The sequence below is a fragment of the Muntiacus reevesi genome, chromosome 4, assembly GCF_963930625.1.
Source record: "Muntiacus reevesi chromosome 4, mMunRee1.1, whole genome shotgun sequence".
Classification (NCBI taxonomy): domain Eukaryota; kingdom Metazoa; phylum Chordata; class Mammalia; order Artiodactyla; family Cervidae; genus Muntiacus; species Muntiacus reevesi.
This window is the reverse complement of record NC_089252.1, coordinates 1,394,176-1,417,538: the sequence shown is the minus strand read 5'-3', so window position 1 is coordinate 1,417,538 and position 23,363 is coordinate 1,394,176. Positions and strand designations below refer to the sequence as shown.

The 23,363-nt window shown below is 42.8% G+C and overlaps 1 protein-coding gene and 1 long non-coding RNA gene across 2 annotated transcripts in view; one reads left to right on the top strand and one right to left on the bottom strand.

Moving 5' to 3' along the window:
* Nucleotides 1-23,363, top strand: part of ATP9B (ATPase phospholipid transporting 9B (putative)) — a 153,259-nt gene that overhangs the window by 93,241 nt on the left and 36,655 nt on the right. Inside the window, exon 12 of the mRNA XM_065932271.1 lies at nucleotides 15,184-15,344. Within this exon, the coding sequence (XP_065788343.1) occupies nucleotides 15,184-15,344 (161 nt within the window). The remainder of the gene's footprint in view (nucleotides 1-15,183; nucleotides 15,345-23,363) is intronic.
* LOC136166230 (uncharacterized) lies at nucleotides 420-17,322 on the bottom strand. The gene is made up of 3 exons (XR_010662864.1): nucleotides 17,158-17,322; nucleotides 5,757-5,846; nucleotides 420-3,161 (listed from the first exon to the last, which is right to left on the bottom strand). It is a non-coding gene; the product is annotated as an uncharacterized lncRNA (long non-coding RNA).

Here is a 23,363-nt window from a genome sequence, read left to right as displayed (position 1 = left end):
AGATGAGGTGGAAAGCCCATCCGGTCTGTGGGACCCACTTCAGACTGTTGAACATCGAAGCCTCTGTAGCCTATGGAAGGAGACCAATGCTGGATACTTCAGAGATGCTCAAAAATCTAGTTAGGGGCACAAGAGAACTGAGAATTTTAAAATACTAACATAAAGAAAAATATAGTAGTCTGGTGCTCAGCGTTTGCGTTTCTATACCTGAGATATTGTGGGCTTGGTTCCAGACCACTGCAGCAAAGCCAGTCACATGAATTTGGGGTTTCCCAGTACATATAAAAGTTAAGTTTACACTACACTGCAGCCTAGTAAGTTTTCAGTAGCATTATGTCTGAAAAAACAAAGTACATGCCTCCGTTAGAAATACTTTATTGCTAAGAAATGCTGACTGTCTGAGCCTTCAGCGAGCCTTAGTAGTAACATCAGAGGTCACTGATCCCAGATCACCCTAACAAGTCTGATAACAATAAAAAAGTTTGAAATACTGAGAGAATTTCCAAAACACGACAGAGACATGAAGTGAGCAGATGCTGCTAGAGAAACAGCACAGACAGACTTGCCGGACATGAGGTCGCCACAAACCTTCGACTTGCTGTGTGACCCCAGCAGGGCTGTCCTGCTCCAGTGGAGAAGCAGGGACCCGAGTCCCCGGCTGCACTTTGGTGTCCGGGCCCTCGGAGGCCATGCAGAGGAGGCGAGGGGCAGCAGCAGGCGGGCCCCCGTGCCTGTTGCTCCTGTCTGCAGAGGGCTGCCCCTGTGCCGGGGCCACCCCGCCAGCCCGGGGCCTTGGCACTGCCTCATCATCCAACCAAGCCGGGGGGACAGCGGGGACCCGGCCGCTGGAAACCGTCGCCTCTTCCAGTGTCACTGTCAGAGGCCGTCCCTCCGGGCTCTGCAGCAGGAAAGACCGAGTGCACGGAGGATCACTGCCCGTCCCCCAAACCCAGAGACACACCCGGGTGCAGCCCCAGCCTCCCGGTGTGGGTGCTGCAGGAGCCCCGAGCCTCCAACTGTGGGAAAGCCACACCACTGTGTGGACGAAGTGCTGGGGGGCAAGTGCGGCTCAACCACCCTGGGGCTGCAGTGCGGGTCGAGCCTAAGGTCCCAGAGGGGGCTCCTCTCTCCTCTGGGAGGCACAGCAGACTGAGGAGCAGGTCCTGAGCGACAGGCACGGTCATGGATGGGACCTCCTGTCACCTCTCCCCTCGTCCACCTGGTCCCCTGTGGGGTGGGATCGAGAAGCACCTGTGAAGGTGACCTGGGTGAGTCGCTCTTTCCCCACCCTGCACCTCCACACTCGCGGGGCTCCAGCCAAGAGAGCCCAAAGACGTGGACTCTGAGGAGCTGCCCTTCAGGAGTCCAGAGTCGGCAGGGGCACGCTCGGGGCACCGGAGGAGCTGGTTGCCTCAGTCAGCACGGCTTCAGCAGCATCCGACACACCAGTCCCGCCCGGGCTGACGGAGAGCCTCTCCCTGAGGCTCGTCACCTCAGCTCCCGCCTGCGTGCTAAGTCGCTCAGTCCTGGTCAACTCTTTGTGACCCCGTGGACTGTAGCCCCCCAGGCTCCTCCGTCCATGGGGTTCCCAAGGCAGGAACACTGGCAGTTCTTACCGGACACTACTGTGTGTGCCACCGCGGACAGACATTGCAAGCCGCAGACTAAAGGGGAGGGCAAGCGCCAGGCCTGGGCTGAGGTGTGGCACAGCCCTCGGGGATACCAGACGGGGCATGTGGAAGAAGTCAGGTCAGCACGCTGAGGGCCCCAAGATGGGGAGTGGACAGCGCACCCGGACAGGCACAGGAGCATCAGCGGGGAGGCAGAAACGCCGAGGAAGTCGAGGGCAGCGTAGCAGAAACCCAGAGTGCCCGCGAGAGATTGCAGGAGCCGGGACATGGCTGCAGATGGGACCTGTGAGCGGGAAGATACGTCAGAGGAACTTCCAGGCCGAGAAGCCAAACGAAAGAAGAATGGAGAGGGGGGACACACAGTGGGACAGAGCACCCATGGGTGTGTGTGGCCCCAGCGGGCTTGGGGCACCGATACGGGAGTAGCAGCGAGGCAGCGGGAGGGGAGCAGAGACTCAGTGAAACGGCTGAGGGCTTTCTCGCCTTGATGACAGACCCGGGTGCCTAGGAAGACCAGGCCAGGGGAGTACCCCAGAGCCTCAGCCCTGGGCTCGAGCCTTCTAGCTGTGACCGACCAGCCCGAGAGGGGAAGGCACAGGACACCTCCCGCCATGCAGGATTGAGGGTCCACAATGGTGTGCTCATCACTCAGGAGAGACACTGGGGCGAGACAGTGATGTGGCTGCAAGCAGGGACGGTCCCACTGACCATGGGCCGAGGGTGGCAGGGCCTGGCTGGACGCTTCTGAGTCTGGAGCGAACACATCCAAGTAGGTGAAGAGTTTAGAGCGTGGGGTCGGCTCTCTGCCCTCCCGCAGCCCTGCTCGCTGGAGACAATGCTGGAGACCACAGCAGGGCCCCACAGGTGCAACCAGGGTCCCCCTCCCCGGAGTCAGTGGTGGGCTTTCCCGACGTCCCGGGGAGGAGGGAGGCTTACTGCCCGTCCCACCGATCTGCCTCTGGCTGCGGTCTGGGCGGCCCGCTGACCGTTTGGAGTCTGCGGTTACAGACGCAGGGGCCGAGCCTGTGGTCGGGGTTTCCTGAGCTGGCCTCAGTCAGCGTTCCTGTGTTAGGATCTTAGGTGAATGTATATTTTTTCCTCAGTGGTTCACTCGTTTTCTGAAATTCCAGGAGTGCTTTTTGTTTAGAAGTTTTGAGGTCATTAGATCTAGTCTTGCACCTCACCTCGCCCTCCTCCTGGTGTCTTTCCGATAAGCCCCCTTCCCCACCCGGCTGCCTCTAGAACAGGGGAGCCCCGAGGCCTCTGCCCACCGGGCTGGCCGCTGCTGGACAGAGGCATCCACTGCAGAGCCTGCATGCCGCGCAGCAGAAAGCCCCCCCAGGCTCTGCATGGAGCACGCGGGCCAGACAAGGGGCTTTGCCGTTGAGCTGCTTCACCAGAGAAAGACGCCGGCCCCACCGAGCGCGTGCTTTCTCTGCTCCTGTGGCCGCGGTGTTTAATCACTGTTCAGTCTCTCCTTTTTTCCCCAAAGTACAGTAGCTGATGCCAGTTGAGCAAGTTTCACCGCTGCTAAATAAAAACAGTGAAAGAAAGCATTTTGATAAGTAAGATCTGACCAGTCTTCATTTCATGAACCTGATGGAAGTTTGTGTAGTTAATGGACATTCCAGCCACAGATCTAATGATGAGAGTGGAAATATTATCATTTCTATTTACATCAACCAGCCACGGAGGCCCGGCTGTGGTCAGGGGCCAGGGGCTGTGAGCTTGGCTACATGCCTCAGCTCCGTGGGCTCAACTCGAGACTGTAACCAGGCGGAACTGGAACCAAGTAACAGAAGTCACACAAAAGCACCTGGCTGATTGTGAAGGCCGTTGGCTTGGAAATTACCAAAATGAAGCTGCTTTATGTGTTAGTTATTCGTGTGGAGTTAATCTTGTTAAAGTAAGTTGGTTATCCATTTTGTTTGCTGTCTGAAGCATGTTTTTTCAGGTAGAATATAGACACGAGAGTCCGGTGCTGGCATGGCGATGATGATACCTCCCCTATCAAGATGCCAAAGTCTGTCTGAAATCTCACTGCTCCTGGCTCCTGGCTCCTGGCTCCAGCCCGTCCACAAAATCCCCAGCCTTTATTTTTGAGGGAGAAGGCTTGACACATCACCTGGAGATTTCCAAGGCTTTCCCTAGCTCACTGGTGCCCTTTCATGGTGCCACCTGTCCCATGCTTCTGGGGTTCTCCTAGCCTCAGTGATCAGCCAGATGCCTGGGGCCTGGAGGCCGGGTCCCACTGAGTGACTGTTTCTGGCTCTGGTTGTGGATGGCCTTCCCCCAAGGGAGAACCTGGGGTGTATTTTGCCATAAGACTATTCACGACCAATTACTATAACTCTAGCTCTTTTAGTTTAGGGCAATGTCTTTCGTCATTAGATGCACGTTTTTAACCGCTAATATGTGTACTCACATTTAAAATCAGTGTGCTCCAAGTGATTAATGCATTTGGTATCAGAGTTGTGACCTAGCAGTTGTTTTCCAGTGGCTGAATAAATTTGTGTCTGAGAGCTTTTGAGTGTGGAAGGCGCCTGACACAGGGCTTCCTTGTGGAGGGTTTGCTGGTGCAGAGCGCTGCTGTTGCCTGCCGTGGCAGGCCCTCGCGGAGGTGGCGTGAGCACAGCCCACCGTGGGTGGTGCAGGGCCTCCCAGCTGGCGCTCGTGTGCCCTGGGGAGAAAGCCCAGTGTGGGCTGGGCGTTCTCAGGAGGAGCAGTTCTCAGCTGGTTTGCATTTAATACACGTGGTGGGAAGGATAGTGACCACCTTGTGGAAGTTATGGTTTCTCTGAGTCCAAGTGTGTTGTTGTGTTGTGATTTGTTTTCATGGCCCTGGTGCTCAGCAGCCCATTAGGCTGGCAGGATTGTTTGCACGACTTTCTGCAGAAGACTTCTTTAATCCTCTTCCTCAAGCAGATAAGCTTCATTCAGAGCACTCACCTATAGCACCGTATTGTATTAATGTATTTTACTTGTAATTTAGAGAACAAGAAGAATGCCCCGATCTGAAGGCTAAGCTGTCCCCCATGGCACTGGCACAGCTGATAATCGCGAACTAGAAAGATGTGTATATCAAATAGTTTACAAAATGAAGCCAGCTGTGTTTCCCTACATACTGAGGCTTCCTGACATGCATCATTAAACCTTATTAGCTACTTCCTTTTACAAAGATTCTTGTAGTCTTGAACATTGCATATTAACATTTTCTGCCCCTCCAACTGGAAATTATTTGCTTTATTGTAGAGTGTCAACTTGCTCTGGTTTCTGATGCGTTCTAATTGGTACTTTAGAGTATAATCATCGTGCGATACCACGCCATGCATTTCTTTATTTGGAAATTAATACAGACCTTTTCACTTTATCTGTCAATCTGGGCAACTTTTCACACAATTCCCAACTCTTGGGATTGCTTACAAGTCATTAAGTATGAAATTGTTCATAAAATGTCTTTGAAGACATATCACAAAAATTTTAGATGGTTTAAAGTATGTTATATTTTGCCGAGATACCAGTAACAAACCTCTTAAATAGACAGTTAATAATAAAAGGGTAACTAGGAAGATGAAAAGTTTATTTAAGCATATGATGTTAATCATTTAAAATTTTCAGTAAATCTGCTAAATTCTGTTTTCCTTTCAAAAGAATGCACATGATGAGAACCATGGATTTTGAAAACTGAGTGACATTGATTCAAAATCAGATGTCAGGTGCTAGGCCAGGGCAGTACCTTTCCTCATCCTTTCCCCTTCGCGCCATCCTCCGCCTGCATCTCGTGCTGCCTTAAGAAGTGAGTACGTTTACCCACTATTAACCACGGGGTGGGTCCGAGCAGGGACAGGTTGAGAGCAGCCCTGAGGGCCAGGGTTTCTGTATCTTTACATGTGTTTAACGTAATCACAAAGAGGTGATACGCATTTCAGTGAGAATTTCACGAGTTCAGTCAAACAGTGATCATAGCTTTGTTTCCAGTAAATATCTTAGACACAGATCTTGTCATGTCAGCTAATGACTCTTGATTTAAAAACACTACTGAGTGGTTTTATGTCATGATGGGTGCCAGATATCTGGAGATTGGGGTGGAGACATTAAGTGGTCCATAAATCCCCACATACTTACACAATAACCCCAGCAGCGATGCGGGGGCCGGTGACACCATCTGATCACGGACTGTGTGATGCAGTGTGGGTTCTTGCTGCGCCAGGCTGCCTGCAGAAAACCGGACATGAAACACACTGAACTCAACTCTACCACATGCAGCACGCAGGTGTTAAGGATTTTTCCTGGTACTCATCCTTTTTGTCTCCTAACACACTATAACTTAGAATTAACAACTTTATACTACCATGTATGGGACGGAAGTAGTCCATAATGGAACCAGACTTCATGGAATCTATTGTATATAAAAATTGTTAACTAATGTCTAATACATTCCCTGGCACAAACCTTTAAAAATATGTTTTACTTGTTGGTTTGCCAAAGAAAGAGTTTAGATGGTGACATTTGGAATCACTAAACAAATCTCTGACTTTGCTATAGGAATTCATCTTTATCATGACCTCTTACGAAAAAAATTTAGGACTGGAAGTTAAAGTTTCACTGGAAATTAGTGACCTTGTTTATTGATAAAATTTAACCATTCCCTTTCCCAAAATTTTATTAGGCAAATATGCAGGTGGAGGGTGTTCCCCACGCCTCCCCCCACCCAATTTCATTCACTTTGTTTAAAAAAACAAAACAAGTGTTTGGGTCGTGTCCCAGGCAAGCTCCAGGGAGTGGGATGGTCTGGTAGCTGACTGCCCAGCTGTTCCCCATGCCTCCTGAGGGGGACCACCAGGGGTCAGCTGGGCACTCACTTTTCTTGGGAAAAGGCATGTTCTGATCTGATATGTCTTCTAAATCCCAGCCTTCCCCATCGTCTGTGGTCCCACAGTTCCAAGCTAGTGTCACTTCTGGGTGCCAGGGAGTACTTGTTTCAGCTCTTTGCAGAGTTCAGAGGGCACTCTCGTGGGAGGCGGGCACTGTGCCGGGAACCCTGGTGCGGCAGCCTGAGAAGTTCAGGCGGTGTGTTCAGTCATCTCTCAGTGAGCAGTCCCAGAGCCCAGATGTTAACAGCAGTATTATTAATGTGCTTAAAGGAGAAGATTACCTTCTAATTCAGTAATATATTTTATAAATTATATTTCAGAGTGTATCTTAAGGGTGTTTCTAGAACACACACATATGCACAATGATACTTAAAATAAGGGACTTGCCACATGCTGGAGAAAATAAAGAACTACACATGCACGTACCTCCCAGAAGAAAACTGTGTAAATACTGTATAGTCTCTTCAGTATGAGAAATCCACCAGAAAAACGAAAGGTAATGACTGCCCATATTTCAGCAGATTTACAGCCCTTTCTTACTGAGTCTGTTAAAATTTTAAGATTCCTAATAAAAGCCTTTCTTTAAAAGTATCAGGACCATTTAGAGTTTTTATTAGAAAAAAAATCTATTTTTCATGTTTCAAGGGAAGAAAGAATTACCAAGAGTGTGGGGACTTTCAAAATCTTTGAAGAAATATAAAATAAAACAAAGTTCCTGAGCGTACCAGTGACCATGCACAAAATCTGCTCTTACTAACATTTTTCTGGACTTTTTTTTTTTTTAACACAAATTACTAATCCCTAAACTCATGGGTATTGTGCTTTTAGATAGTAAGAATTCAAGAGTGGGTTAATGTTATTTGTAAAATATCAGTTAAAGTAAATATTAAATTACCAAAATAAACTGCTTGTTTAATTAGACTAAATTGAAATCAAATGCCTGACCTCAAATTTCACTTATATGAATGTTGTTGAATGTTGAAGTTTTTGGTGTCAGTGGATAACTTAGTCTGTTGGCAGTTATTTTTGAGTTGGTGGGTGGTCTTGGCAAAACCAGTTAAAACTGATAGCTTACTACATTGTTAAGACAAAAATAAGAGAAATATATGCAGGAGCTCAAAACCACTGATATAAGCTGTTACAACTTTATTGACTTAATTTGTAGATCTAAATCTTTTTTTCTAAAAGCCTTAGCACTGTACTACTGTACTGGTTACCTACAGTGTTTTGGGTGCCATATCTTTAAATATGATTCTTTATTTGCTAGAAGTTTTTATTTAGGAAATTTCCCCCGTATGTAGTTTATCATGTTAAAGTCTATAAATTCTGTCTTTGATTCTTCATGGCAACATAGATATTTAGGGTAATTTTTTCATAATAAAACTAAGATAATATGTATTAAATTTACTAAATTGGCTGATTGAAGATCAAATTTCTTCTTTCGTGAAAAGAAGGCGTTCGCGGTCAGGGATAAAAAAGAGTAAACTAGAGCACCCTCTGCTGGTGAAGCCACAACATGCTGCACCGTGGCTTTCGCTTTCTCTTCGCAGCAGAGAGATGTTGCTGTACAAGCAGTAAGGAGCCGAGTGGCAGCAGGAGACGCGGCAGCAGTGCACGCAGACCACACTCAGCATGGCGCTCGGCTGACAGTGGCGTGCGAGGCACGGTCACCTGCAGCCTTGGCTTGTCAGTGAGCTGTGTGGGTTATTGTAAGAGAGGACCAGGACTGCTGTCCATTAGAAAACTGTTGTTTTAAATAGTCAGTGCTACAGATTTTAATGTAGGTTGTGTACATAGAGTACAAATTAAATTTACAAATAGTTGCGAGACTGTTCTGCATATTTATGTTTACTCATTTTGGGTTTTAAATATGGCTTTGATGTATCACAAGTTGAACCTATTTGAAATAATTTAATAATTATTAAAAACATAAAATTTTACCACTTAGAGTCACTATATTGCTTTAAATGTGATGACTTTTTAATATAGTGGTTATGCTTTAATAAAGACTCTACTATGACAGATGCTGTGAGATAGTAACAGGCTTGACCAAATTATCCTACATAAATGTAGAAGTCAGTCTGAATTTTGCCAAAAAAAAGATCTGACGTTTGTATGTGTGTATGTACACGTGTTCATAGATAATATGTCGTTTTCTGGCAGTTTTGACAATTATAAAATGTTGAGTGGATACGTTTTCTAGCAAACGCCCGAGCCAGTATTGAAATTTCTCAAATGATCTGGAAGCTTGAATGTTTGAAAAGACAGCCTCATTCTTCATTCATGAAGCCCCCTTCAAACTCAGCAAGTAATCTGTTTGTAGGTTTTAGGAATTTCACCCCTAACAACATGTTTGTTGTGTCTGGCTGGCAGAGTGGTCTGATGGCATGCATCACCCTGAACACGGAGCTGATCTGCACCAAGGTAGTGTCAGCTCTGTGAGGGCTCGTGCTGGGTCCTCCCTCCTTTTGAGTTTCTCACAGTAATATGGAAAGCATTGTACTTCCTGGTTCAGTAGCTGAGCTTTGCATTAAGGCTTTTTTTGTTTACATGAAAAACATAGCAACCCCATTTTATTTTTGAATGTTAAATATTAAGAAATATGTGATAATATACGGTAAGCAAGGAAAAAAAATCTTAAAATGCTGAACATAGAATAGTCGGGCAAAATTTATTTGTAGGCAAAAAGTATAATATGAAATATTCTTTCAGTACAGACTTTTAAATGTGTATCGTGTAAATATAGATTTTGACTTTTAAAAATTAAGGTGATATAACATTAAGAATTATTGTGCTGATACTTGTTTAGGAGCTTTTAAAGCATAGATTATTGAGCCAATAGACTAGAACAGCTAAAAGAAGCACTTCTTATTTCGCAGATCACTGGGGCAGTAAATGGTAATAGCCGAGTTGTCTATGGGCAGGCGGTGCCTGCGTGCAGGGCAGACACTTAGGACTAAGGCGCTCATGTCCAAACATGAATGAATAAATAAACTGGAGAAGAAGGGGAAAAAGGGCTATATGGCATCACTTTATAATTTAAAAAATACTTTTAAAACTCTAAACTGGAAAAAGTTACTGCCATAATATTTAGAAGTTTACATTTAGTGTAAGAATTTCAGAAGTACATTACTGAAAATTACTTATTTTTTTCTTATTTTTAAGATTCTACTATAAGAAAATATGAGACTGATTTGTTTTTAAGATATTTAAAAATATGTGCTTTTTATAGTAATTTCAGGAGGTTAAAGCAGTGATCCTATGTCAGCTTTGTAGTCACAACCCAAATGCTGAATGATGTGGGACTGACAGGCTGATCCCAGAATAGTTTAGCTGCTAAAAGGGAGATAGCAACAGCAATGTCACTGTTTCCCCTAAGTCGTCTTTGTCATGTAAGGCTGTACCTCGGCCTCTGTAGAGTTGTCTTGAGTGTATTTGCTAGTAGATTGGAGGCTTTTCTGTTTTTCGAATTGAGATGTGTTTACAGTGAAAATACAGGACAAATTAAAATGATACTTAGCTTTCTTCAAGAGTTTAAATTGGTTTTTTGACATTTTGCACATTATTGTTATTCCAGAATACCTTCATGTAGTAGGTAAGGAAATGTGAGTTTAGAAGGAAGGTTACAGAGCTTGGATGTTCACAAAACATTAATCCAGGATAATAGCACATGAAGAGCAGTTGGTGATGCTTATTAATGCCTTTCGTTTTCTCTGCTACTAAGTTTTTATAACACGAGACTTCTTCATTGATTTCTTGGGTACTTGGGGGGACTTCGAGACAGGCTGGAGAGGCGCTGTGTTGCTGAGATAAGGCGGGGTCTCATTCGTCCCCAGTGCCTTAACAAACCTGACTGATCTTTTGTTGATTAAGCAGGAGGATACCGTATTTACCCTTCATTGTTAGTATAAACCATTATTTTACTGAGAACCATTAGCTGTTTAAAACTTGGTACATAAATTAAAGAGGAGCTAAGTGGATTTGTGATCGCTGCCATTAGTGGCGTCTTAGATTATACAGGCAATTATTGTGCTCATTACCCCAGAGCAGCCCCTTCCCAGAGCCATTGTGGTGCCTTAGACATTATGCACAGATTTTCCCTTGGAGATTAAAATTTCCAGTAGTGTATTTAATTTTGTTATCACAGTTGTTTCAAGTAAAACAAATATTATGACAAGTGGAAGAAAATTTGCTTTACTAATATAGGAAATTGCAAAAATGTTGAAAGTTACTTCCTAGTGTACTTAATTTACCTTTTCTTGTACAGTCATAATTACTTCAACTGATTAGTAATATATGTTAGGGGTGAAAAGGTTTTGAAATCGGAATAAAAGGTATCTGGCCTGTTTAGGTGTTTTAAACGTTTTTAAAGAAGGAAGAGATTCACATCAAAACTCAAGTTACCACCTTTATAGAATCTATAGCTTTAGCATTAATTAGCTTTCATGGTGAATAGTTTTTGAGTCCAGATTGCATTTTAGACAAGTTGAAGAAACTTTCAAGGGTGTTCTAGAAAAATGAGTATAAAATTAATTGCAAATGACCTTTTAAAAAACAGTTGAACTATCTCTCTTCTTCTCACTGTGTTTTGTTAGAATTGAACCCCCCTCTCCAATAAGACTGTACTATTGATATATACTATAGCGTGGTTGCAGTTGTGTTCCAGGAAGAAGAGTCGTAGTTGAGAAAAGGCTCCTGAAAGAGAGCAGGGAACAGCCCACTGCTGAGAGGCTGTGTGTTCTTTGCTAAACTTGTTATTCCCCCCTTTCAGTTAGAAGTGGTTGGAGAAGACAGGATGTCCGCCTTACAGGCACCAGTCAGGCGGCTGACTACATGTCCTCCTCCACTGGAGACATATTAACACTTTGAGTGCAGTGGCCGCCTGTAACGTTTCAGTCCCACATGGGGCATTGTTTCAAAGGAAAGTTGGTGCCCACTGCTGACTGCTTCCTCCTGCCTCTTAACAGACCTTCCTTCACTACCGCAACGCAGGGGAAAGTGGGAGGTAGTGGTTATGCATTTTGCAAGACAGTGATTCTTTATTTTATTACAAAAAAAGACCAACTCTGGAAGGCCAGATTAAATCATTCCTTTCACTTTTTAATGGGATTTGGATGAATAGAGTAAAATATGCACTTTGCATTCATTGATAGCATCTTTACGTTGAGGTAATTGAGTCTTTTCTCGCTGACTGAATGAGTAATGACTTCATCTGACCCTCCCGAGGCCTGGAACTCAGGCCGCCTTTGTCACCGCTGAGGACCAGGCTTTGAAACATGCTCTACTTCCCTGGCTTAATTTTTCTTCATTTTAATCCAAAACCCTATTTTTCTCAATAATTCAAGCATAAACTATGTAGTAGTTGAAGTAGTGGAGAATGCAAGGTATTTGTCCTGGTCGTGCTGGTTTTAAATGGAGTTGATAAATCAGGCGCCCAGGTCCCCACTGCCCACTGTCACGGAGGCCCAGCCCCATGCTGCTGGTGAAGCTTCCAGAACACCGTTGGCATGGCTCGTCCTGGACTGGCTGGCCCCACTGCCCACTTGCCGGGTCAGTGTGCTGGAAGTGACCGCCAGGAGTGCAGGGTGCCCCCCAGGGAGCACTGCATACCCGGCCGGCCCACGCGACCTGGGAAGGGCCTCATCTGCTGCAGACACGTGGACGCAAGGCATCACTAGGACCCGGGGAAAGTCTCCAGAGTTCCGAGTCCAAATAGTGCGACCAGAGGCAGTCACATGTCTTAGGCCTGGGCCTATTGGGGTGTTGGGGGGCGTAGTGAGGGGCGGGGCATTGTGTAAGGGGCCAGTGGAGGGGCTGAGTCTGCAGGGTGGGGGCTTAGTAAGGGCCAGGGCCTGCTGGGGGCTGGCTCGGAGGGGTGGGGTCTGCAGACCACCCTTGCCCCTCGCCCCTACTCCAGGGCCCAGTGGCTCCCAGCCCACCCAGGGGACCCTGCAGTATCTGGGTCGGGTGTGAAAGTAGGGTGCTTGCCCTAAACACACTTTCAGCCGTGTTGCTTCTGGGTCCCTGTTGTCATTCCCATTGCATGTGCAACTTCTTTAAAGGCTATAAGGTGTCAACCAGCAGCGATGCTGATTGTCAGTTCTAGGAAGTGACTTTGTCCATAAGCTTGGTTAGAGAAGATTTCTCTCTTACAGGATATATTACTCGTGTTCATCTTGATCTTTCCTACTGTTGTTGTTCAGTTGCTCAGTCATGTCTGACTTGCAACCCCATGGACTGCAGCAGCCAGACTTCCCTGTCCTTCTCCATCTCCTAGAGCTTGCTCAAACTCATGTCCATTGGGTCAGTGATGCCATCTAGCCATCTCATCCTCTGCCATCCCCTTCTCCTCCTGCCCTCACTCTTTCCCAGCCTCAGGGTCTTTTCAAATGAGTCAGCTCTTCGCATCAGGTGGCCAAAGTATTGGAGCTTCAGCATCAGTCCTTCCAATGAACATTGAGGATTGATTTCCTTTAGGATTTGATCTTGCAGTCCAACGGACTCTCAAGAGTCTGCTCCAACACCACAGTTCAAAAGCATTAATTCTTTGGTATTCAGCCTCCTTTATAGTCCAACTCTCACTCCTTACATGACTACTGGAAAAACAATAGCTTTGAGTAAACGGACCTTCTTTGGCAAAGTAATGTCTCTGCTTTTTAATATGCTTAGCATTTCCTACTAGACTGACTGTTTCTTCCCAGGTAAAATCTCATAGTTTACTCATTTTTCATAACCTTAGCACACGTGTGTGCTCAGTCGTGTCCAACTCTTTGTGACCCCATGGACTGTACCCACCAGGCTCCTCTGTCCATAGAATTTTCCAGGAAAGAATACTGAAGTGGGTTGCCATTCCCTTCTCCAGGGAATCTTCCCAACCCAGAGATTGAACCCACGTCTCTTGCATCTCCTGCATTGGCAGGTGATTCTTTTACCACTGCACCACCTTCATTTTTCATGACCTTAGAGTTTAGCAAAAAATGTAGTAGACATTTAAACTTACTTGTGTAATGAATGAATTTTCTTCACTGCTGCCCTTAATGAATTTTCTGAGAGTTTCGTGCTTTCAAGTACAAGTTCTAACATTCTCATGAGGGTTTGTGTCAAATATTAATCAAAACAAGATATACACTAAACATGTGAGGTTGGGAAAGACTCGCCTTTTATTGGCCAAAGTGATGTTTGAAAAGGCACTACAAAGTAAACTGTTATTAAGCAGCTTAGTAATCCTTCAGGTTTTAAATTTAAGGTGTTTATAAAGGTATTCGTCCTGGTCGTGCTGGTTTGTAAATGGAGTTGATAATCAGACTCCCAGGTGCCCGCTGTCTTGGTAGTTTTGGTAATCATGTTTCCCTTTTTAATTTCTCGTTTTCAAAATTTGTACCAGATACAGGAGAAACTCAGATGACAGATAGATAACCTGATAGGATTTAGTTTTCTGCTAGAGTCATAAAACTTAGGAGTAAGCGGCTCTGTTAACACCTGCTGTGCCCTGGCCTGAGGTGGGGCATGCTGTCTGGGCCCCTGGTACCTCCGTTAGATGGGCGGCGCCAGTTTACCGTGGAGGAGAGTGAAGCTTAGAGTGAGGCATTATCCACAGCCACACGGCTAGCAAGCAGAGACTGAAATGCAGGTCCTCAGCGGTAAAGACAACGGGCGTGGCAGTGAGAGCTGGCTGTTAGCAGTAAAGACAGCGGGCGTGGCAGTGAGCGCTGTGCAACGAGGCAGCACAGCCAGCACCCAAACTGGCGCAGACATGGCATCCTGAGGCGTCTCTGCCGCTGCGTGGAGTCCCTTCTCCTCTCTGGCTCTAAAGCCTTTCTGCAAAGCCCCACACTGCCCTCCCTACACCCCTTCCTGCCCGCCACACCGCGTTGCACGGTGGTCTTTCAGCCATGAAACTCGGCCGGGAGGAAGACTGGGTGGAGGTTACTGGGCTGGAAAGTGAAGTTGCATGCTTCAGAAGAGCTGTGTTCTCTTAGCTCGTAGGATGGGCAATGTTTGGATGTCTCACCCTTTCTACCTCCAGGATCCCGCACAGATCACACACAAAAAAGGAATGGATTCTTACTGACATAATTTTCCCATGTCTTGCTCAACTGGTAAATAATCCACAGACTGAATCTGAGTGTCATGTACCTTCCTGGGAAAACCTCCAGTGGAGGACTTCTGCAAATTAACCAGTTGTCGTTGCAAGCTAACTATTGCATCTGTTGCTTTTGTTCTTAATTAAGAGAAGTTGTTTTCAGAGAGACTCTTGGCAGAGGGGGATGACAGACAGCCATCCTGTTCTGGCCTGGCCCATGCAGAGGAAAAGGCACCTGTGCTCTCGCAGGAGCCGGCTGTGTGCCTGTGCATCCCCTTCTGTCCAGCGCTGGTTGTAACCTCATCGTTCAGAGAGAGGATCTCAGGACTTGTGTTTTCTCAGTAGCCTCTTTCTGGAAACCTTCTGGGAGCCATGACTCATTTCCAGAAATTCTCCCTAAATCTCTAGAACCTTTTTGGGAAAAACAAAATGTCATGTTTTCCCAAGCAAATGTAAAGTGAATAATACATCTTTGTGTTTTATTGTAATAAAGGCTAATACAAAAGAAAACTTAAGACCATCCTCCCTACCATGTATTTAGACTTATAAAATTAGAGACACTGTGGCTCTATACTAATTCTGTATTTTCTTTCAGGTTGGTTTGTTGGACCTTGAACTCAATCAGCTGACCAAAGCACTATTTCTGGCCTTGGTTGCCCTCTCGGTTGTCATGGTGACCTTGCAGGGATTCGCAGGCCCGTGGTACCGCAGTCTCTTCCGCTTTCTTCTCCTCTTCTCCTACATCATTCCCATAAGGTGAGTTTAAGGATGAGGAAAACCAGTGTCTGGTTTCATTGAATATGATGTTATTGAATGTGTTGTTCTCAGTGTGAAAGAAATGATCCACTTAGAACTAAAGAGGGAAGATACGGGACTGACTCTAACCGTGACTGCTTCCCTTTCACTGCAGGCACTGACTCTGAGAAGTGAGCATGGGCCTGAAACTCCCGGTTGAGAAGAAGGTGGAGGGGTCCACTCTGTTAGCCTTGGCCCCAGCGTGCTCAGTGCTGGAAGGCCTGAGCCCAGGACCTGCCCCTGTGTGAGCCCCGCCCCCTGGTGTGAGGTGACCCTCTCCCGAACCCCAGTGGGGTCCCTGCCCCAGGACAGCGGGCCTCCCAGGGAGGAGCCTCTAGGTCTACATGGCCTATCTCAACTGTTAATACACTCCCTCCAGACTGTCCTGCAGCTGCCAACAGCCATCTCCTCCCGTCTCTCTTGAGCAAACACATCTTTTCTTGGGATTTCTTAGGGTTTTTTCCTTTGTTTTCATTAATCTTGTTTTCTTCGTTTCTTTTCCTTTTATCAGTTCTGAAATTTTATGTGATGTCCTTCATGACTATTTCTGTTGTACAATGAGAAAGGCTGAGTAAGAGTGCTCTTGCTTCTTTGGGGCACTTCTGTCTTTGATAGAAACCATTGAACAATATTCAGATTTTATTGCAGTTTTTTAATATGACTATGTTTAATTTCTTTCTTCTCTGTAGTAAACTATGTAAAGAGACTTGACATGTTTCCCCCTTATCCTATTAATAGGAAATACTAATTATAGTCATGAAAGTTAATACGTAAGTATTTTTAAACAAAAACTAATGATCATTTTCTCACATTTCCATTTTATATATTTATAGTAAAAAATTAGATAATACCCAATAACGAGAAAGAAAGAAATATTTATAATCTCTGTAGCTAATGATAAATTCTATAAGACCTTTCAGATGTGGATATACTTACAGACTTATAAGTAAGAATGTGCATACCTACTATACATAAGTATATTAGTGTTCACACATATCCTTTTTTAAGTCTATATATCCTTTTAAAAAGTCTGCTTATGTGGAACTTCCCTGGCAGTCCAGTGGTTAAGAGCCCACACTTCCACTGTGTGAGGCTCGGGTTCAATCCCTGGTGGGAAACTAAGACCCTGCCTGCCACTGGTAGGGCCAAAAAAAAAAAAAAAACTCTGATTACAAAATGAGAAAGGTACAAGGCTGTCTGCAAATCTGGCTTGTTCTAGTTTTTCCATCAACAGTTTTATATTTAGACTAACATGCTTAGTCAAGCTTGGAGAGATTTACTGGACAGAAGTATGACTGCACCTCTGTTTATCTCTGAGATATCTCACATGTACTTCAGCATGATAGTTTTCTTCATTTTTCATACTGTGAGAATGCAGTTATACAGGTTCAGCAAAAGGGATGAAACAGTAAAATGTAAAACATATAGAGAACACTGATTTAGGGGCTTAACATTTGATTCAGCCAAGTTTGTTTTCTCATTGCAAAGTTTCCATTAAAATATAAATAGCAATACATTTTGGTATTTACTAAATATGCTTCTACGCTTAACAAAGGATCAATTTTAAAATAGTTTTAAAATATTCTTTTTTCTTTTTCAAACGACCAGTTATGGAAAATAAAGTGCTTTTTCTTCTACTGACCTAACACTCTAAAAGGCTTTTCCATTTTAAGAAAGGAGAGCTGTTTTATTAAAATTCTCTACAGAATTAAATTTGTTTGAGTCATCTGATACAAGTTACTTCATCTTTCAAGGAAAATAGCATAAGACTTACCTCTACTTTTGTAATTCAGAAATAAATATGTATTCCTTAAGTCGTTTGTTGCTCTCATAGCACAAAGCCAACTGTCAGAATTCTTTGTGGCGCATGTGAAGTCCCTCAGGTCAGGGACTTGCGTTACTGTCTCTGGTTACTGTGCTTTCTGCATATCCTGTGAAATGCTGCTGCACAGTCTAGTTGAGAATCAGAAACATGTGTCTTAGCAGTACTGAGGCAGGGAGGCTTATGTGGGCAACAGAAGCAAGGTGGTATTTGACAAGGTGACAGCAGTGTTCCTTCCCAGAAACACTGGAGAGCCTCTTATGGATACGGTGTCTTTATGGAAACCCTGACGTTGATGAGTGTTTGTGTGGCCTGGGAGACGATTTTCCTCATTCACTCTAAGTCAAGCAGCCAAATCAGCGGGTGTGGGAATGCTTGCCAGGGAAATGCCCACGTATTCATTCTACCAGCTGACCGCTTGGCGGGACGCCCGGTGCTCGCTCTGCCCAGAGCTCTGCTCGGTCAGCACACCAAGAAGGGAGTGTTGAAAATGTTAGCTAACACAGGCACAACATTTGCTTCAGAATTTAGAAATTAACTTTCCTGGAGCTTTATTGAAGGAAAATACTTAGATTGTTGTCAAATTATTTACAGGGCAGATACCCTTCCTGCAGCATCACGAGTTTGTGCTAACCTGACAGTTTCATTTTCCAGGTAGAATGCTTGGGGGAAAGAGTACTTTCAACCTTACTTAGACCTTGGAATGGTATTCAGTTATTGACGGCTAGGAACATTTGCAGTCTCTCCAGACTGCAGAAGATGCTAACCTTAGAAGATTCAATGTGTGGAAAGCATGCACTGGAGGGAAGTCCTAGGGTGTGGCTGGACAGCCTTTTGCTGAAGAGAGGAGGTGTGTGACTCTTAGATCCACTTAGCCATCTCAGCAGGAATGAAGAATAGATGGGCCTGTCCAGCAAAGACCTGTGGAGGGGCTCTTGTCTGACTGTGGTCCCCCCATGACACACATGAGAGACCCTCAGAGTTTTGGGAAATGTTGTGTCAGCAGTAACACTGCCATCTTGGAGTGGAAGGGACAGAGATAGGACAAAATAAGAAGCCTGCCAGACTCCCAAAATTCTGCATGGGAGAAATCGGCTGGAATTCTCCATGGCTGGAAATGGGCTGATAGAGCTGCCTGGCTGCAGGCACCTGCTACATTTGGGGAAAAAGGAAGAATCGCTCTGAGGCCAGAGCTGACACATGTCCTGCAGAGGCTGTGGAGCTGGGAGTCCAGAGCTGGGGCTTCCAGGCACAGAGAATTATTTTCAGCTCTTGAAACCTTATGGAATCTGCTTTGCTGGGAAGTTACTACAACTGCTTTGTAGTTACTTATGATGTCTGGATGTTAGTTCTTTTTCAGTTCTCTGTTCTGCTGATAATCTTTCTCAGTCTTTAACTTGAATTTTTACTCATCCAGTGGTTAAATTATAAATAAAATTGTTAATTTTACATTGTCAAATTTATAATTCTGTTTTGTTGTTGGCTTTCACTCTGTACGTTTAAGAATTCCTCCTCTACTCCAGAATGGTGAAGCTGTCCTGTGTTAACTTCTAGAAGTTTATCAGTTTTCTCTGACCACTGGAAGTGTTTTTGTTATTGTTTCCTGTTTTGGTGGGGGGTGGTTAATAGTGTGAAGTAGTATTTTCACTTACTTTTCCATACCAGTCCTCTTAGTACCCTTTATAGAAAACACCTCTTCCCAATGATCTAGGGTCCTCTCTGCCACATGCTAAGTATTCGTATATGCACAGGTCTGTTTTGGGTTCCCTGTTCTGGTCTTTTTGTCTTTTCCTGACCAAATAACAAAGTGCCTTAGTTCGTAAGCCCTTATAATAAGTTGATATTGATAAAAACACGTCCTCCATGTGCTCATTGAGTGCCTTTGCTCTCTTTGGTCGGGCTTCCCAGGTGGCTCTAGTGGTAAAGAATTCACCTACTAATGCAGGAGACATGAATTTGACCCTTCGTTGGGAAGATCCCCTGAGAAGGAAATGGCTTCCCACTCCAGTACTCTTGCCTGGAGAATGTCATGGACAGAAAAGCTTGGCGGTCCACAGTCCATGGGGTCACAATGAGTCGGACATGACTGAGCACACATGCAGGCTCTCCTTGGTCATTTACATTTCATACTAAATCTTCCAAACCGTGGCTCTGAAGTTCTTACCTGTGTTAAGTCTTTTCTAACATCTCAAACTTTTTAAAACCTTTCATTGAAATCTTGCATAACTTTTGTTAGAACTATTTTTAGATACTTGACATTTTTCAAATGCTGTTATAAATGCCATTTTTTGAAAGAACTGTTTCCTATATATTTGTTGCTGGTTTAGAGAAATAAAATGGATTTCTGTAAAAATGGTTGAATCCATCTATTTTGGTAAAATTTTATTCTAATTATTAATCTGAAATCTATTGTATTTTTTCTGTAATCACCTAGTCAGCAGATAATGATAGCTTGCTTTCTTTCAGTTTTTTGTACCCTTTCTTTCTTTTCCTTCTCATTGTAGCAACGATTTCTGGCTTAACGTTAAGTGGCTATAGTGATAATGGACATTCTTCTTTTGTTCCCAGTGTGAAAGGCAGAGCTTTCAACATTTCATCATGAGGATGCTATAAGTTTTTACAGAACCCCTTCTTTACAATATATGATAGAAGTTTTCTCTATTCCTATTTTGCTAAAAATTGTCTTTAAATCACTGATATAATTTTAAAAATATTTCTACTAAGTCTTTTGAGATGAGTTTTCATCTTAAGTTTTTCTTCTTCAGATATTCATATGCCAGATTATACCAACTGACTCTCTGATGTCACACCTACCGTGTATTATTTGGGAGGAAAAGCACAACTTGGTCATGGCATAATACTCCTTCATGTATTGCTGGGTTCCATTTGCTCGTCATTTTTGTGAAGTTTTTGCATTGCTTTATCTGAGTGAGATTAACTTATGCCTCCCTCTCACATCATCTTTTGGTGTTTAGTGTCAAGATTATGCTGTTCTCTTAAAATAAATCAATGAGTCTTCTCCAAAATATTTTTTGTTTAAAATTGTAATCATTTATTCCTTGGACATTTACACATCAAGGAGGCCATGTCAGCCTGAATTTTTTGTTGTGGAAAGTTGTTTGACAAAGTTGATTTCTCTACTGGTTTAAATATATTTCTTAAATACTTAAAGTTTAAGTAGTTAACTTCAACTAGTCAAAAAACTTTATTTCAAGTTTTTAACTTCTTGAGTCAGTTTTGGACAGTATGGTTTTCAAGAAATATGTCACCTGTATCTAAATATTCAAAAATATTTATTAAAGTTTGTTAATAATGTTTTCCTATAATCTCTTCTTCTAAGTGTGATCTGTAGTATTGATTGTCCTTATTCTTGATACTTATTTCTGTCCCTTCTCTTTTTTTTTTTCTTGATTAGTCTTCCAGTGGTTTTGCCAACTTTAGTAGTCTTTAGGAAAACCTACTCTTGGCTTTATTGATTCCCTATGGCTATGTGATATTTTTTCTATTTTAATAATGCTAACTTACTTTATTTCTTTCCTTCTACCTTCTTTGGTTTGTATTCGTCTTCTTCAGATAGATGATTAACTCACTAGTTTTCATATTTTTACCCTTTTTGAAAATGTGCAGTTGAGGCTATACATTTCTATATAAGTACTACTTTGGCAGCATCCTGTAAATTTTCATATGTAGTATTTTTGTTATTGTCAACTATAGATTGTTTAATCTTCACTGTGATTTCTTCTTTGACCCATGGTTATTACAAAGTTATTTCTTAGTTTATAAGCATATTTGACTAAGCATGTCTCTATTCATAGTTGGCTTAATTGCATTGTTGTCAAAAAACATGCCATTCATTATTGCACATCTATGAAATATGTTGAGACTAGTTTTAGGGTCCAATATTTAGTTGGTTTTTGTGGACATTCACTGTGTACTTGAAAAGAACATGAAGTCTAAATTGTTGATCTCAGTGCTTCACAGTCTGAGGTCAGGATTGTTCATCTTGTTCATAAGTTTCTCTGTCCCCTTTGCTTGTTTTCTCGACCTCTTCTGTTACTGAAGGTAACAAAATCACCCGTCAGTATTGTGATTTCCTTTGAATTCTAGTTTTGGTATTATATATTTTGTGACTTTACTATTGATGGTATCCAAGTTTAAAGCATTACATATTTCTGCTGAATTATGCATTTTCTCATTATAAAGTGACTTTCTTTATCTCTGCTAAGGCTTTTTGCATTAAATTCTACTTTGCTTTATGTTAATATAGTGATGCCAGCTGGCTTTAATTTGCTTGGCATGTCTTTTTCCTTCTTTGTACTTTCAACTCTTCTGTGTAATTATATTTATGTGTGTTTCTTATAAATAGCATAAAGTTTAATTTTAACCTACTCATAGTTTTTGACTATTTAGTGCATACACAATTACTGTAATACTGTTGTGTTTTTAGTTTAAATCTATTATTTTATATTGTGCTTTTAATGTGATGTAACTGTTCTGTATTTTTTCTCTTTTCTTACCATTTTGTTATTTTTTTCAATTCCACCTTTTCTCTAGTAGTTTGTCAGTTTTATAAGAGTTTCTGTTCTTTTTATGTATCCTTGAAATTAAAAACATTCTTAATTTCCCAGAGTCTAAAGGTGTTAGTTTCTTTTGCCTGTCATCTTAACAAATGTTTTACTCCACTTGCCCCTTCGGACCTCACCCATTTTTGTAATTTATCCTAATTGTAGTTATTCTTAAACTACAGGATATTACTGTTTTACACATTCCCTCTTAATTTTGATTTATCAATGTTTTCTTCTTCTTGCATTTCAGAACTTCCATATAGAATAGTTTTCCTTCTGTCAGAAATTTATTCTTTAGTTTTTGCTTAGTGAGGGTCTTTGTTGGGAACTCCAGATTTCTCCTCTTGAAAGATAGTTTCACCTGTGTATAGATTTCTAAGTTGTCACGTTTCTCTTGCTCTCTTCTGGCTGCTGTTCACTGCCTTTCGTTTCGGTCCTACTCCTCTGGGACCCTCCCAGCATCTTTCAGGCATGCTCTTTGTTGGCGCTGTCCTGCTCTCTGACACAGTGTGTCTGGATAGATGTTTATTCCTGAATCTGTAGATAGGTTTCTTCTACTCATCCAAGAACATTCTCAGTTTGTCTCTAAATACTGCCTTTGCCCTATGCTGATTGGGCAGAGACCCACCCATACCCTTTGTTGCTCCTGTTTTACTTTTGTACTTTCCACCTTTTTGTTTCTTGCTTTAATCTGTTAATAAATAATATTCCTAATGACCTGTCTTCGAAGTCACTGATTTCATCTTTGGCTATAAGATTTATTAGTTTAATAAGATATTAAATAGTGTTAATAAGATTTTAATAGTTTAATAAGATATTAAACTAATTTCTATATTTCAGTTATTGGTATTATTTTAGTTCTAAAATTTCATTTATTTATGGAATTGACTATTTCATTTTTATTTTTGCCTATTTCACACAAATATTTTTTCTAATTTTCCCTATGTATCCAAGTGTTTATAGTCCATGCCTGTCACATGTATATATCTCATGCCTTTCGCAGTTTTGTTCTCTTGTATTTTTTCCTCTGGCTCTTGTTCGTGGTGTAATATGTTTGTGTGCTATGTGGTGTTTGTTGTTTGGATTTTGTTTGTTTCTTTGCAGTTGTATTTGAAAAGCTAACTATAGGAATCATTTGAGATAAGAAATGGAAGTATGCTTTTCCAAGACAAATACCCTTACTTCTCAACTGTGTACTTGTAGTTGCTATCTGTCTTGACACAGCTTCATCCAAGTTCAAGATTCATGGTTACAGACTTACTCAGGAAATGTGAGCCTGACTCCATCACCACCTGCAGGTGCATTGGTCCAGGTGGTCCCTGAGTTTGAGAGCCGTGGGTGAATCACCCATCACTTGCCATCTGTGGTGTGTCATGAAAATTTTAAAGAATCATAAAATGAAACATTTGGGGGAGGGAGAAATCAGATAAAATTACATCTGAGCTTTTTTCCTTTAAATGACTGTTTATGGGGAAAAGTTTTGATTACTTTAGATAAAGCCTGTCATTTAAATGACTTTTATTTTCTTTTGCTCAGATTAGGATCTAAAAATAAGCCTCTCTTTGGAGGAATATGTGTGAATTATCTTAGGTA